General features: G+C 42.8%; 1 protein-coding gene across 1 annotated transcript; it reads right to left on the bottom strand.

Moving 5' to 3' along the window:
- Nucleotides 1-3150: 3150 nt before the first annotated feature.
- Nucleotides 3151-14843, bottom strand: st7l (suppression of tumorigenicity 7 like). The gene is made up of 15 exons (XM_068741956.1): nucleotides 14675-14843; nucleotides 14269-14351; nucleotides 13650-13809; nucleotides 13515-13569; nucleotides 13252-13367; nucleotides 13019-13097; nucleotides 12852-12940; nucleotides 12491-12591; nucleotides 12260-12374; nucleotides 12076-12148; nucleotides 11847-11949; nucleotides 7191-7341; nucleotides 6770-6862; nucleotides 6517-6656; nucleotides 3151-4088 (listed from the first exon to the last, which is right to left on the bottom strand). The coding sequence occupies exons 1-15, from the start codon at nucleotides 14841-14843 to the stop codon at nucleotides 3993-3995; spliced, it is 1623 nt and encodes a 540-aa protein (XP_068598057.1). The 3' UTR covers nucleotides 3151-3992.
- Nucleotides 14844-16737: the final 1894 nt, after the last annotated feature.

The raw sequence follows: 16737 nt of genomic DNA, 5'->3' as shown, positions 1-16737 counted from the left end.
CAGCACATAGTAAAAAAAAAGCCTTTTTTGTTAGACAAAATGGAATACTTCCAGTTTCTTTTGGTCAAACTTGTATTTTAATTTTCATCCGAAGCCGCTATGGTTCACTACTGATAAAGCACATTTAATCCTTTAAGTATTTAATTTGGAATTTTCTCTCGGATCGCCGTCCAGGAGCTTAAAGCTCCATTAAACTGCTTCTGTTTTCCTTCGGTGCCTCTGGCTGTCAGCTGAACTTGGCGGTGCAGGGAGGAGGTATTTCTCTGTGCTGAATAAAGTCAACTGGACTTGTAGAAAAAGCTTGAAGACGTTCTACGTTTCTGGAGAATTGAAGAAGCCTCTTAGAGGAGAGGCAAAATAGTTCCGAGCTTTTCCTCCAAGTCTAGTTGGCTTGATTCAGCACAGAGATCCACCATGACCTGGAAGACTGAGCATCTCCATGTTAATGGGGGTTATTTCCAACTAGCCTCAGCAGCATCGTCTTGTTTTTTAACCCTTTCATTTTTGTAGACACGTTTTTTTTTTTTACTACTTTGGCATTTTTTAAAAAGGCCAGCATGTTTTTCCTGATTTCTGTGATGGAAAACTTTTACAAACTGAATGTTTATTCAGTTCTCTGTTCACAGATTCACTTTACTTCCAGCCAAAACAATGGCGAAAGAAGAGTGTAAGTAGCTGCAGTTCCTGAATTTGCCTGTTCAACATCTGGTAATACTGCCAGTCATTATGTTCGGCCATCAGAAAGACAGCCCTCTGAGGGTTTCATGGATATAAATGAAGCTGACAACAATCTGTGGATGCTGCGAGTCAATACATTTTTTCAAGGCCACGTAATGAGAAGGGTAGCCAAAGAAAAGTGCTCCGAACAAAGCCAAATGAAACACCATGTCAAATGTTCATAAGTCAAAAGTTAATTGCAAACAAAAGGGCCCGCTTGGATTGTAAATGAAAGCTGTATTTTTCTTACAGATCACAGAGGGGTTTGACCCGAAACTGAGCTGCTCTGGCCCTCGAATATTCATGTTTCAATTCCACAGATCTACTGAGAATAATAAAGCACAACACTGTCTGTTATTTTAGTTTGTTTTATTTTAGTCTGTTATGAAAGGCAACGTTTATTTTCTACCTAAACCCACAATGGAACCCGCCGGGCCGGTGTTGCCTTCAGTTAATGGACTTTTTGTATCGGCTGAGAGTAAATTCTGAAGTTGCTCGAGTGCCTTTCAGCCTGTTCACAAAACATTTCAAGATATTGATGTCAGATTGTCCCAAACTGTCCCTTAATAAAAAACAAAAGATGTGTTCCTCATTGTTAAATGATCACCATTATAGATGTCTGAGATTGGGACAGAAACATTCATGGATCCTTCTGATGAAACTCACTTTTATCCTGAATAAAATCACAGATTTCTGTGGGCTTTCCAATTGATAAACAATGAGTGATAACAATGACTGATAAATTAGAATGATCCTTTGAAAATGCTGCATGTGTTATCTGGCTTATTTGAAATGTATTTACTGGGTTACCTATCCATTAAAAACATATTATTATTCAAAATAATTATCGAGCTCTACATACATTATATAAATTGAGTATACGTGTGTTTTAAAGTTGGATGTACTCTTTATAACATCTATTTTTCCAGTGTGTGAAAGCAGAACTAATATTTAACAACTGGCATCATTTAACGTCCCAAAAGTATATGACGGGGGGGGGGGGGGGGGGGGGGAAATAAAGCACCAACCAATCAGACCACGCGTGACAATCAAAGCACTGGCGTCTTCATGCTTCAACGCTGCAAGGCATCATGACTGACAGAGCCAAACGAACAAAAGGCTCCGTCAGCCCAAAGGCCGATGAGAGCAGTGTTTCAGTAAAAGACACTGCTCATCAAATCTGCAGGGAAGCATCAGAACAGCCAACAGCAGTCGCAGCGTGATGGATCATTTGTTAAACCAAACAAAGAAACGGTCAGAGCGCTCCGACATCAGATCACCTGAACCGCAACAATAATCTACTAGTATTAAAATTACATCAGAATACGGCTGTGCTACAGGCCTCATAGTCGTTCACATACTTCGCAAAATGTACATCTGGGAAAACCTTGTGTTTTGTATAAATCTACTTATCCTTTCCATGGCGAGTCCATCTCATCCTGAATGATAGACGGGGAACAACCCTGAACAGGTCACAAGTTCAAACCAGTAAATATATTTCCAGAGAACTTAGCGGGAGGATGGGTTTGATGCCAGAATAGTCCTCATTAGATTTTGGTGCAAAGAAGTGCATCCGTGATTGTATCTCACCCCCCCCCCCCCCCCCCACACACACACACACACACACTTTCATATTGTGAGATTATGGATTAAAGATCATGACCCATATAGAAGCAGAAAATCAAAGTTTTAATGTGAGCAACACAATTTTACTTTTACTTACTGTACTGCTAATGAGCAAAAGCAGGCTCTACCATTCATGTGGAGAAAGTTTCCTGCCTATCACATGGGGTTCTAGTGTTCCAGTATTAAGCCATTAATAATCATTAACCCATCTGCTATGGCCATAAATGTTAATGCCTCCAACATCCGTTATCATAGAGGGCACAAAGAAAAGGAGACGCCCGTCTGTATCATTTGTTGTTCGGTTCTGCCGTCACCCTCAGCGAGAGACGCTCTGCCACAAAAGGTCAATGAGCAATCCCCGTTTCAACACGCAGAATGAAACGGTGCTCTGGCACCGAGAGCAAACACTTGAGCGTCCATCAACAGCCCTCAATGGCAATTTTCATCACACACTGCTCACCACTTAAGCCATGAGTGTATGAAGTATGATTAGGGCAGCAGTGGTGGAGTGGCGTAATCAAAAAGAGGGCACGATGGCTCTTGTCTTTATATAGTCCAGGACGGCAGCGCGAGTCGCTCGACCTTGAACAAGATACCAGACGTCAATGCAAAAGTATAATATCAACATGTCTCCCACTTGATGTCAAAATGGAACGATGTCTCCTGATCAGCCCCACATCCTCTCGTCTGAGAACAGGTACATGCACGTGAGTTCAGTTCTTCAGTCCCGACATATTCATGTGGAAAATATCAAGGTAACTTTTGAATTCCAGAAGAAAACAAACAACACAAAAGGGAAATGCACTGACAAAGAATTTTATTTTATTTTTGTTTTCAATATTTTCCAAGGGAAGTAAATCTGTTAAAATGTCTCTTGTCTTCAGCATTTCATCTTACATCTTGGCTGCACACCATGACATCATAATTGTTTTCATTACATTTAAAAAAAACATTTATTGCACTTTATATCGAGGTAAATTTGTTTAAGACGGGGTTATTACCACACCAGACTGTTATAGCTAACAGCAAAGAAATATTGAGCCATATATATCACGTCTGCTAATCTGAAGAAAAACTAGGGGGGGGGGGGGGGGATCTTTGACTGGGACAAACTGAAATGGTTACAGAAGAATGTATTTTATAGTACATCCTGGCATGTCTGCATGATAGCTACATGATAGCTCCATGCTAAATGAATGTCGTGTGTTGCAGCTGCAGCTAGACTCCCTGTATGCACGAGTACTGCAACGTGCGCCCCTTTGGTTTTTTGTTTATATGTACCTCTGACATACCCAAAATATAATTTGTATTTGAAAAAAAAAAAGCTCCAAGAGCCAGGGTTTATGGGACAAAACTATGCAAATTCAAATTATTCAATTCCAGTAGCCCAGTGTTAATAAAGGAACGACCTGTAAAATCACAGGAGATCGATATTCGTTAAATGTGGTTTTAGAAAACCTCTGGCTGCGTGAACAGTGTGGGAGAAGAGTTAAGAGTGTGTTGATACAACCTCAACTAACAATCAGTGACAATGCAGCAAGTGGACAGTAATGCTGAAGACAGGAGAGGAAATACTTCTTGTCTAGGGGTTTGGAGTGGCATTGGTGTGTGTGTGCGTGTGTGTGTGTGTCAGATAGAAAGAGAAGAGGTCAGATTCGCGTCAGCTGGTGCCAAAAACTGGCCGGCATGAAGCTTTCCATCTTGTCTGCAAAGAAACCCAAGGGTGCAAAGAGTGTACTGAAGAACTGAAAGACAGAAAAAAAGCAGAATGAGCCTTTAGATTCCAGGAAAACCTCGTCCCACACATTCTTAGATGAAGTTAGCAAAACTCTGAAATCCACGGTGCGTTACTGACACATATTAGAAGAACAAAAAGGTTCATTGGCATCAGAAAATTCATTCATTTTCTTGAAGACGAGATAATCAGCAATCATCTCGTCTTCTGTCTCTTATCCGAATCCGGGTCACGGGCTTACGTTGGAGCCTATTCCATCTGACATCGGGCGGGAGGTGGGGCACACCCTGGATAAGTCGCCAGTTTTTCGCAGGGCCGTCATAAAATTGTACCGAGATATTGCAAGGTTAATGCAGAGTATCAGTCTTGGGTGGCGGCACGCTAACCACAATGGGCCAAGCTAAACTAACGCTCCAAAGACACATGTTTTTGATGAGGGAGAAACAGAGCAACACCCACGCACACACGGGGACAACATGCAAACTCCAGATAGTTTGCATGCACGCAGATTCCAGCTCAGAATCAAACCTATGACCTTCTCGCTGTGATGCAACCACTATTCCCGCTGTACTTAAATTCAAGCCCTGGGAAACCGAGTTCACAATATGGTGCTCAAACTAATCACTGACAGATAAGTAGTCCGTCACTTTTTACAGTATTCCACAGTCTTTAAATCTGGTGTTTTACCTCAACCAGCAGAGGCTGGTTCACAGCAGGAGCTTACACCAACTGGGAGGATGGAAAAGAAATGTCAACAGCATCTTCTTCTTTCTTCTTGTCCCGCGAGGGGTCGCCAAAGCAACCCAACCTTCTCCACTTCACCCTGTCCTTTGCATCGTCCTCCCCAACACCAGCCACTCTCATGTCCTCCCTTGCTACGTCCATGTATCTTCTCCCGGGTCGACCTCTAGCCCTGTTCCCTGGCAGTTCCATCCTCAGCATCCTTCTACCGATATAGTCCCTGTCTCTCCTCTGGACATGTTCAAACCATTGAAGTTTGGGAACACGAAACAAAAACAGCCAATAATGCGAGACTAATACAACGCTGGTAGATTAACAGTGATGTAAGCTAAATGCATTGCAGGAGCATATTTTTTTTAAGTTTCATTAACAGATTTCAGTTATAATACAAAGTAAAAAATAAAAGTAAGAGTTTGTCATGTCATAACAAAAATGACAAATATTTATTAGAATCTAGAAGAAGCAAACAAACTACTTGTTTTATGATTAGCAGCACTTAAATCTAAGAGTAAGACCCAGGACATACATTATATATGGAATGCATGTATTATGTGCATTTAAGATGCACACGATGGTGATATAAGTAATGTATAACAGTGAAATATGACCGTAAGCATCATATTAGAGTTTGCCAAACGGGCTACAGCAGACGCCACAGCACGTGCAGAGTAAAAGGAAACCGTGAACACGTGTAAAGCTCCTGAATCTTTAATGCCGTAAGCTGCACTGTTATGTCTGCTATGGCGATAAGCTCGTATTATTCCGCTGCGGTCACTGATAGCTTAGGTTGGCTTGTTTTGGCGGGAAACAGACTTTACAACCCATGACTCCCATGAGCCTCCAGTGTTGCTGACAGTGATGGAGGGCAGACGTTACCACAGAGTTAAAGGTTCAGGTTTAAAAAAGCATGGTTTGGGTTGGGCGACACGGACCGCAGCATGTATCACGATATCTTTGGGATGTATCGCGATATGACGATTCAATTACATTGATCTTGTATAAAACGCAACTAACCTTGACCCAAATCATGAAATACACTCGTCTCAATTGGTAAGGCACATTTATTGATTACAAACTGTGCGATACAGCAAGTGCATTTAGTGTTTGCCAAACTAGATCAGTACAAAATATTCAGACTTCAAGTATACAGTTAAGTAGAAACTGAAAATTGCAAAACAGTAGTACAGCTAAATATCGTCTGAACTCACGGCGAAAACTTCAACTCAACACGAGTTTCAGACTTTATTTTTCATTTTTGACTGGGTAAGTGTCGACGACGTGCTCGCCGACTCCGTCTCACGCCGACTCCGTCTCACTCTTCACACTGAACTCTGTGTTTCGCTTGAGATGGTGGAATACATTTGTGCTGTGGTACACGGGAGGCGCCATTGCGGAAATACAACGCAGCGCGCAGTCGCTGGAAAAAGACGGCATCAACTCTGCTTTTTTGCCGTTTTAAATTATAGTTTATACCGGTATAAGTCATTTTCCTATCATTGGAAGAACTTATACCGGCATAACGGTATATAAATATTATCGCCCAACCCTACATTAAAGCCCAGATAGAGAACGGACTCAATCAGAGATGAACGGACTGACTTGTCTGGTGATTAAAAGTAAACTAGGTGAAGTAAATCCTATTTTTTAAAATCAAAACAGTAGTTTTGGAGACGCAATTGTATTTGGTGTGTACTCACTGCTTTGGCAAAGACACCCATGAGCTCAGGGAACTGATGTGTGAGCATGGCCAGCATGGCGGTGAACGAGCAAAGGCCTGCTGTGAAGAGGATGAAGAAGGGAAGCTCTTTCTTCGGGTACACAGACACCTCATGGAATGCTGGAGGAAGAGAAAAAGAGAAGTTACAACCATAACTCAGAGGACGATTGAATACGCAATAAAACGGAGACACATTCACAAACTGTCCCAAAGGTTGGGTGGGGTGAACTTACAGGGCAGTAGTTCCCTGTCTGCAGTTTCTGTGCATCCTGGGTAGGGGTAAAAGAGGTGGCCCTTCTCTAGTGGGTAGGGAATTATCCGGAAGGCTGGAAAGACAAACAGTCACAATGAGGACTGGAGTCGGCATGCATTACTCATATTTTAAATATTGTTAGTATGAGGAGGCGAGGCTGTTTAAAATCGCCGACACAATGTTTATCAAATCATTTAAGTGGCAGAATACCTTACGGAGACGGGATTCTAGTGTCCCAATAAACACGCAAAGAACAATAAGAGCTTGTTAATCTCGATTACAAAAAGCCGTCTCTGCTGAAAAAGAAAAAAATGGAGTTGTTTTTTTTACAAACCGGAGCAATAATAAAAGATTTCCATTGAATAAATCAAACCAGAAGAAGTAAAGACAGAGGTACGTACTGCCCTCCCAGGTGCAGTGTAGAAGGTTTAAGGCTCCCTCTGCCCTCTTCCAGTGCTGCAGGTGGAAGAATGCATATGCCACTGCTTCGCTGTCACCCCTCTTCAGTATGTGCTCTGGAGGCAGGATCAGGCTCTTCATCTCCAATAAGTACTTCAGAGAGGGAGAGAGAGGAAGAGTTACGGCACGTCTGCAAGCATAAACAATGGCACTTCAATGCTTTTTGACTCCTGACTTTAAAGAACAATATAAGTGTCTTGTAATACCTGAGTCTGTAGGATTTACTGACTCATTTTATATATACGCCAATTAAACATTTTAGATATGGCCCTCAAGTCCTCAAAAAATGTCTCTGACGAACTCTGGACAGAGTATCTGTGCGTTTGTTCCTAAAATGCAAACAGCTTTAAGAAAACAAACAAGTTTGCCAGTGCTTTTCTCAAGTGTGAGTTTGGGGAGAGCAAACTTAAGGAGGTGCAAAGCCTACTACGACATCACAGCTCACAGCTCAAATCTGAACAGCTCTTCGCATGAATATCTTCTGAAAGGTGGAGCTAGAAAGAGAAGCTGACAGTCTTGTTTTGCAATCTTTGAAGGTGGCAGAGTAAAGCCCCGAGTGGGTGCTATTGTTAGTGTGCAGTGCATCCATTCCACACCGCGGAGCACGGCCTTCACCCCCTCCTCCCTGCCCCTACTGTGTAAGTTTGTTCTAGCCAGTCGGTAAGTTCACTGTGCCAACAAAGGCCTTCATCCCAGAACTGCAGACAGCAGAGCAGGTACGGATTCTCAAATAACAGGGAATGTGTTTCTAGAAGCAACATCATGAGTAAACTGCTCACTGCTGTTCTGAAATATGCATTTTGAATTAAGGCCTAGCTCTAGACAAATCCATAACGTATGTGTGTGTGTGTAAACTTTGATGAACCTGCCACTCTATGTACATTTAGTCTGTGGTGCTCAGAGTATCTGTGTTAAACCAATCCCACGTGTGGGGCTGCCCCCCCCCCCCGGGGCTGATTCCCAGGCGGCCAGCTTCACAGTGCTCTGGATCTCAGACTGACACTTTGGGAAGGTTACCCCTCAGCTAATCCCGTCTAATCCTTCCCATGGTCACAGGCTGAGCCAGCCAGCCAGCCAGCCATCCAGCCATCCATCGAACCAGCCAGACCACGCTGCTCCACCCATCTCCCCCTTCCTTACCCTCTTGCTCCATTCTCACCCACTCATAGCCTGCTGAGGCTCATCCCCGTCATTCTTCAGCGCCCTTTCATGTGTCTTTACGTCAGTCCGCCACTCAACAATTATTGGATGGATTCTCTTCATACAGATATTCACATTCCCCTCGGGATGCATTTTCAATGGGTCCCAAAAACTCATGGCTGCCCATCACGCCACCATCACACCAGTGTGTGTGTGTTTAATATATATAATTAAGAGCATAAAATTTATTTCTCCACAGAGGATTATTAAAGTATAATTAAACCTTACAGCGTGTTAAACTGACGTGTTAAATATGGCAAACATTATCACTGCTCAACCTTAATCATTTTGTTGGATGGGCAATTATTAATATACGTTTTTCACTTTTAGTGCCAGCTATTAAATATTAGCATGCTGAACAACTTGACCTGAGACGGTAACATTTTGTAAATCTAATCGTGGTCTTGCATGCCAGATGCCAACACATCCGGCACGCGCCCACATACAACCTCACACACTGGCGTGGCACTTGACCTTTAGTCTCGACTTCTACTTGAACAAAGCTACTTTTTCTACTAATCCGCTCATCACTTTTCTTCACACACGTGCAAACTGGACAACGGTCAACAGCTTTGTGGATGTAACCCGTCGGGAATAATTCATCATCTATTCGCCCCACACTATCCTCGTCATCATCGCCTCAATCCACCAATGTACTTGTGGATTTAACCGGAGCGCAGCAGTTTTCCCAACACTCCACTGAGCCTACAACAACAGTCCAATGAGGGGAGGAGAGCGTGGACGTGCAGAGCGCAGACACATGGGGGGGGGGGGTGCACACACATCTCGTGAACGTGCCCCCCCCCCGATGCGACGTCACAATGGGGAAGATCGCTGCCAGACATATTTCAATACTGAATTACAGAACTACGCAGGACTGACAGGATGGTTTAGTTTAGCAGTTTTTGGTTGGTAATGACCCGAAACCACCAAAATATTAGCGTAGAAACATGGGAAAAGTGAGCTTTTCCATAATATGTCCCCTTTGAATCTGCATGATGATAAAAAAAAAAGGATTGGGCACTGAGCAACCGTCACAAAAAACAACATATTCTGGAGTGAACGCAGCTTGGATCTCACATTTGATGATTTTGAACTTCAAATGAGGTAAATGAATATTTTGTCAATGCCATGAATAACTTCACATTGAGTTAGCGTTAGACCCTACAGTTGCAGACATCTTTCTTCCACTTTACTCTGTTGTTAATAATGGATAGTCAGTGTATGACACTCATGCAGAGTTGGCTTCTCTATGCTTTAAGATGAACCATTTAGAGCTGCTGGATGCTCAGCTGTCCTTCCTCGCATGCCGTAGCGTTAGACCTGGTGACACCTCAGGTCTCTGCGTTGCCGCCCCCTCCCCCCCCCGCCCTCGCCCTCGTTCTTCAGTCGGCTTCTCCACTCCCTGTCGCCTCTTTGATGAAGGGATTGAGTTTCATGTGTTCTCCTTTTATCCTTGGGCAGTCATAAACCCAGAGCATAACTCAGAAGCCGCCTTCTGATTCTAATCTGCAGCACTCTCACAACGGGACGCATAGACAGCGTTGACATCAGCCTGACTGCGCTCCACTCCACGCGGGTTGGATAAACACGAACGTGTACACTGAAAGAGTATAACGAGAAACAGGTGTTGGGGGTTATAAACACAAAGATTAAGAATTTCATATGGTCAGCAAACGCCGCTACAAGCTAATCCAGCAACTGAGGAGGTGGACACTGGCCACAATCTGTGGTGTGTGAAATCTTAAACTACCACCTTCACTTTTAGAATCAAACCATATCCAATTTAATTAAAAGCAAACCACCGCCTGCTGCTCTGTCTCAATCTCCATAGGAGGAACCTCATTTCTGAACCTTTGCAGGAGATTGAAGTGAAGACAGGTCAACTAGAATTGGTCGGGATGAGAAACTGCCTTTTAAAGTCGAGTGAATTAGAAATTCCGGGTCGACGAGAACTGGAGCGATGTGGTAGAAAGTGTAAATTCACGGGAGATTCAAAGGCTGTTAGCAGAAACACTCGATTGGTTGTCGGAGCATCAGGCAAACCTGCAGTTTCTTAACCACCGGCTGGTGGAGAAGCTGATTGGAAAGGAGAGATAGATGGAGAAAATGGTGAAAGAGGTGAAGAAAGGGGAGAGAATGATGAATAGGGGAAGCAAAGAGTGTGTGTGTGTGATGAGATGTTCCGTATCTACTGTATTGCTTTGAACTGTTTGGATGAACTGTTACGCTCTAGACCAGCATGATTTTCAGATACAAATCTCAACCAAGCAATTCCTGAAATAAGAAGACTCTACACTGTTCGGAGAAAATTCTAATCCAACAGATCCAATTGGCCAACCAGGGTCTGAAAAGGCTGCGTTCACAGGGGCTGTAATCCTTCAGACACGTCGACAGCACAAAGCAACGACCCCCCCCCCCCCCTCAACCCCCACAGACAAATGTTGAAAGATGAGCCAACCAGAAATCCTCCGTCAGGGGTGTGCTGCACATTTCATACAGTTTGCAGCGATGACAAACATCAAACTCCGTTTGGCCAAAACTGGGGATGAGGGAACATGAGAGGACAAGAAGCAGGATGAGGGTCCGTGATGAGAGGGGAGAGGAGAGGATGGCTGCCATCTGGTCTGAAGATGGGGGGCCCACACTTCACAAATCAAAAAGCTTAGATCAAAGTGGCGGCTTCATTCCGTCACATGTTCAAAGCTTCATAAAAAAGAAGAAGCTATAAACGACTAGTAAAGACTGAAAAATACTTCATCGTTTTATGACAGAGTTTAATGACTTCAAATTCACACTGTTAAATATATCAGAGCGCCCCATTCTACTGAATTGATGTCTAATTAAAATGATAAAAGAAATGACAACTGAGGTGGAGAGAGGAAAGGAAAATTTACATTCAGTATAAAAGAAAAGATTTAGTGCGTAAAAGTGTGACCTGACAACCGTGGTAAAATTACGAGAGCTGTTTTAAGCCCTGTAACGACCCCTGCTGGTAAACTAGTGTATCGCATGTCCGGGAATAAAGACAGTTGTGTTGCCTTTGACTGATTATACTGTAGATATTTGGTAACTTCTTATTCACCGACTGTTCTTTCATCAACTCATAACAGAACCGACTAATGAAACTCATTATAGAATATACAACTGTAAAAATATCTATAGAATCAACCCAAACCACAAGCAGCACAGAACCGGCATGAGCTAAGAACGTCCATAAAAGACAAATCGCATAAGAGTGTTGAAATCAAACAGGGTGCAGGAACAAGAAGTGAATTACCTGCGAACACCAGTAATCACAGGACCAAGTGAAGCGTGGATATTGTTAGCCAACCGTCTGTCTAGATACTTCAAGCGGATGAACGTTCTATTTAACGCTGGTTATTCTAATGGCTGACCTTTGGCACATGTGGATTGAACTCAACGGCTCTGTGTATGGCCTCCACGGCGTTCATCTCCGCTGTGCTGAGCCCTCGCCTCGATGCGGCCTCTGGAGAGAACCTGGGACAAACACAGCTCACGTGACACACCGCTGCTGCTCACAAACTCAGTCAGTGCTTATTGTCAGGGTCGCCCCGTGGGAGCGGCTGCGCTTCGAGAGATGTTGTTATATGGCAGAAAACGTACTTATCCGACACAGCCCGCGCTTTCAGCAGGGCAGACGTGTAGCATATAGTCGCCGATTTGGGCAAGCTGATGTCTGATGGCAAATGAAAATGGGCCAGAGTGACACAAGTCGTGGGCAGTATTTTCACAAATTGGAAACACGTCATGATGACATCACAATCGAGGTTAATGGGCGGAGTTTTACCGTCATATTTGGCGAGGACTGCTTGGACATCAGCGTAAGCCTGCAGTTCTAAAAGTGCCTCCAAGAGGTTTTCGTGTATATTCAACATTCCCAGGAGCGGGAACTCCTTCATTAACTGTGAAGAGATGAAATATCCCACATCAACATCGAATGGGTTGGAAACATGCTGCCTCAGCGGTCGTGCGAGCAATTTGACTTTAGCTTTAAGAACTATGTTTGATAGAAACTCACATCTCTCATCATTTTAACAGCTTCTTTAATCCGTCCCAGTTTCCGCGCACACATCGCCAGTCTGCGTTTAATGTACACCAATAAGTTGATGTCTTTTCCAGCTGTGGACAGAAAATAAAAGATTTAATGAAAAGTACAGTTTATAGAAGTTTAAAACATGAACAACAGGAAGAATCAGACAGAAGCTTTAGACCGGACGAACATCTTCACACGTAATCTTGTCTTTACTGAACTTTATTTCTTTTGTACAGAGATCACATCATAAGTGTGTGTGTGTGTACGATTCTGGTTTATTCTGCATGCACCTGCGGTGACTTTACTCTGATGTGCCGACCACCTTATATTAAAAACACACCCTCACCTATGATAAGTGCTTTTCTGAAGAGGCGTTCGGCTTCTGTGATCGTGGTGGCTTCTTCCTCGGCTAAGAGCACGTAGGCTGCAGCACAGCTTCACACACAAAGGACAACACTCTGAACCACCATCATTTATCATGTTATTTTAGGAGACTGTAAAAGGAGGACTCACTCATGGTTCACTTCTATCGCCTGGTAAGCTGCTCGGATCCTGGCTTGAGGATTTCTCTCTCTCCAGGCTTTCTGCATGACTGCAGTGAGACGATGGCATTATTATTATTATTTATTTTTAAATTAAATCATGTCTGTTGAACCTTATTATTATTTGTTTGTTTGGCAAAAATATCACATCTCTGTTTTCTGTATAAAGAAATGTCATAACGTTTGTACGTGATTAAAACTCACCAGCGTCCTCTGGCTTTAACTGCGGAGTGTCTCCTGTGAAGAAGGTCTGATGGTCTTGAGCAGACAGGTTCATATCGTAGTACGTCAAGGGTTCCTTTCCCGTCACCCAGGTATACCTGCGGAGCACACGGTAAAGGTTCTCACAGGTCTTAGACTGAAACAAATCACTGAAGACACCGTTTGCGTTGTTATAAATCATTTCACAGTGAGAACCCAGCACTACTAGATATTATTCAGAATGAAATGTAAAACGCTCAACATACCTGTTGTACTCTGCCCCTCTGAACAGATTTAGGGGGTTTCTCCAGACCTTACACTCTACCAGAAGGAGCACATTATTAGATAAGAATAAGAATTGCTGATAACGTTCGTATTGTATAGATGGATTTATTTTTTACCTGAAACACTGGGCCTCGGTTCTGCCTCTCCATTAACTGACGTGAACAGCCCAGTTGTGGAGCTGCTCTCGACTCCACCCAGAAGAGGACGCAAGTGGCTCACCGACACTTGCTCAATAAACGAAGTCCCGTATTTACGGAAATACCACCACTCAAATATCTGTGGCGAAAACACATAGAAGGACGTCAATCTTGACAGACGCAAAAAAAATAGAATGATAAGGAGTCAAATATTCAGTTATCATTGAGCTAAATTCTGTGTATGTTCCTACACCTTTTCTATCAGCTGTGTAAACTGAAATAATTCTGTTCAGTGGAACAGAAGCTCAAAAGACACAAGATGAAGACGCTGCAATGATAAAGCAAATTCAAAAATTGCTACCAAATGATTAAATATATTTTAACCTCGTCTCTGTTCCATATATTAGCCGCCCAAATAATGGCTCCCAAGTGCACGACTGTAGACGAGCATCAATCTCCCTGGGTGCATTCAGAATCCTCTCCATTGCAGTTTTGCATTCAATAGTAGCACAAAAAGCTAACTCTATATCTAAAATATGTCTTCAATAATAATGATCAGAAACAATAGAATCTGTACAGAGTGACTGGAAAAACTCACAAGGATGAGTCCGGAGATGAGAGACGAGGTTCCAGTGAGGGCCACATAGAATTTGGGTGTCAGCGTGTTTAGAAACACCGAGGCTAAAAGAAGAGACGCAAAAAAACACTGTTAGATGCGGCGCGACAACCAGAGACACTGCAGGAGGGACGATATTACGACCAAAGTAGCATTATTGATCACATTAAACCCCTACATTTTGACAACATGCAATATACTGCTGTTTATTAATGTAATACAACCAGGCGTTGAATGGCTGGATATAAACTCGTGTTAAATCCACCGAGCATGCGCCCGACCAGCGCTCGAATCAGTCGGACAACGAGCTGTCAAACCGACAGCTCCGGTATAATGACAGCTAAGCTCGAATGCTAACAATAGCTAGCTAGCAGCTGCAGTAATTCACCGGAGGTAAGAGTTTCCTGCAGCTTCAGCGGGCTCCACAGGACGTAGATCATGATCAGCACCATGCCCAACCATATGAAGCACACGTAGGTCCATGACCAAGAGAGCCAAGACTTTAACTTCTCTGTGAATCCGAGAGACTGGGGATTACTGCCAGCGGTCTCCTCCATGTTTCTCCGGATGCCTGTAAACAGAGGAGTCACGTGATCACGAGTAAAACGACCTTTATTTTGAAATGTATGAACAGCAATTTCCGGAGAAAGAGTTATTTTGATGCAGGGATAATAATAAAAAACATTACGCCTCATTTAAACTAAATAAGTTGGACAGTTATTGTGCATAATTGGGATTTACAAGAACAAACCCGCAAACATCAACATCAAATAATAATAATAATAATAAAAAAATATCCACCACTATAAATAATATAAGGGCCTTTTCAGCAGTGATAAAAATTACCCTTCTTTTGTGCACAGTGTTTATTTTCACATCTCATACTTTACTCTTTGCAGGCAAATATTGGTAGGAGATACATTTTGTATTGCTTAACTCAGGACAATTGATCAAAGAGATCTGAGTGTTTCATTGACTAATCTTCTGAATATTGTGGCGCAGGAAGTCAATTATCTATGGGGCTTATTGCGTTATTTGTTTAATAAAAATATTGTCAAAATATCCAAGTGTCCAAAGTGACGTCTTTAAATGAATTGTGCTGTGTGACTAACATCTCAACCGCGGAGACGTTCAATACATACAACAATGAAACAAAGAAAGAGGCCAAATCGTTGAGTAAAGCCAAGTTGTTTTGTAGGAAAAAAACTTTTAGATTTTCTGCTTCTTATCCATGGGACTTCTTCAGTTCTGAACAGCTGGGGAGTTCTTCTGGTGGGGAGTTCCAAATATTTAACATCAAGAGTCGTTGAAACCCAGGTATGTAGGTTTTGTCTATGGGCTGAGCCCGATGGGCTGGAGTCACCTGAAAGTCCTTCAGATGATGGTTGTGCTGTTTCCCAGATTTATGTAAATGAGATTTGAACTTCCTGGGGAAGGGGGACTCTAAATTGCATTGTATGTGCTGCTCATAGCGAAGGCGCGCCTCCCCCCTCTGCTGAGGTATGTTTACTCCAGTTTAAAATAGACCGCTTCTTTACCCGATGAGCTGACGAGACCATGGTTTCCAATTGGTGTTTACCTGCATCCTCACAAAAAAGGAGCAGCAAGCACTTTTAGGACATGACTCATGGAAGATGAGACAGACACTAGTTCACCCAAAGGACAAGACACCCAGACACATATTAGGTGGTGTCGTAGGGGTGCAGTGAGGACTGCCCAGACAAAACAGCCACTACACAAGCAGATGGCACAACACAGGAGATCAAATGCCTCAGAGCAGGGCTTAGCAGTCCATCGGCAGCTGAAGGACAAGGGATGTCCTTTTGAAGATGGCAATGTATACTTCTTGGTCAAACGATGACAACCTTTCAAGGACTTTCAATGGAAACAAAGGACTTTCAACGGAAAGACCGCAAGGGCTTTTTTGAAATGCTCCTCTTTGGCAGGATGTTTGACTTTATGTGTACTGTAATACAAGCTACTGTGTGACTGTACTTGTACTCTAACATTCTATCTAATAAATATATTCATCATCATCATCACCTTGAACGGCCATCTCTCAACACAGGAGGCCTCCCCACAGTCATCCTTTCTATGACTGTGGGGAGCCAAACTATGCAACCGCCATTTGAGTGCCTGCCATAAATTTATATGACCAGTTTTCTACAACTCTCATTATAATGTAAAATATTGACGCACTCCCACTATGCCTGAATATCTGGAATTGGCCTTCTTAGAGATTTTCCTACAAGTCTAGTTAACTTTATTCAACACAGAGATCTATGTAGAAATGTTTGTGTTCATATTTTTTTTATTTACAAGCTTTATTTTTCTCTCTTCAACTAAATCACAAACTTGACTTCCAGCTCAAGTTTGCGGTTTATATATATTCTATATGTGCAGTTTAGTTTTAGTTTTAGTTTAGACTGCAATACCATGTAAGACCAGTGA

The sequence above is a fragment of the Brachionichthys hirsutus genome, chromosome 8 (assembly GCF_040956055.1).
Source record: "Brachionichthys hirsutus isolate HB-005 chromosome 8, CSIRO-AGI_Bhir_v1, whole genome shotgun sequence".
NCBI classification, from domain to species: Eukaryota; Metazoa; Chordata; class Actinopteri; order Lophiiformes; family Brachionichthyidae; genus Brachionichthys; species Brachionichthys hirsutus.
The sequence above is the reverse complement of the archived record's forward strand: the minus strand, read 5'-3'. Positions and strand labels throughout refer to the sequence as shown.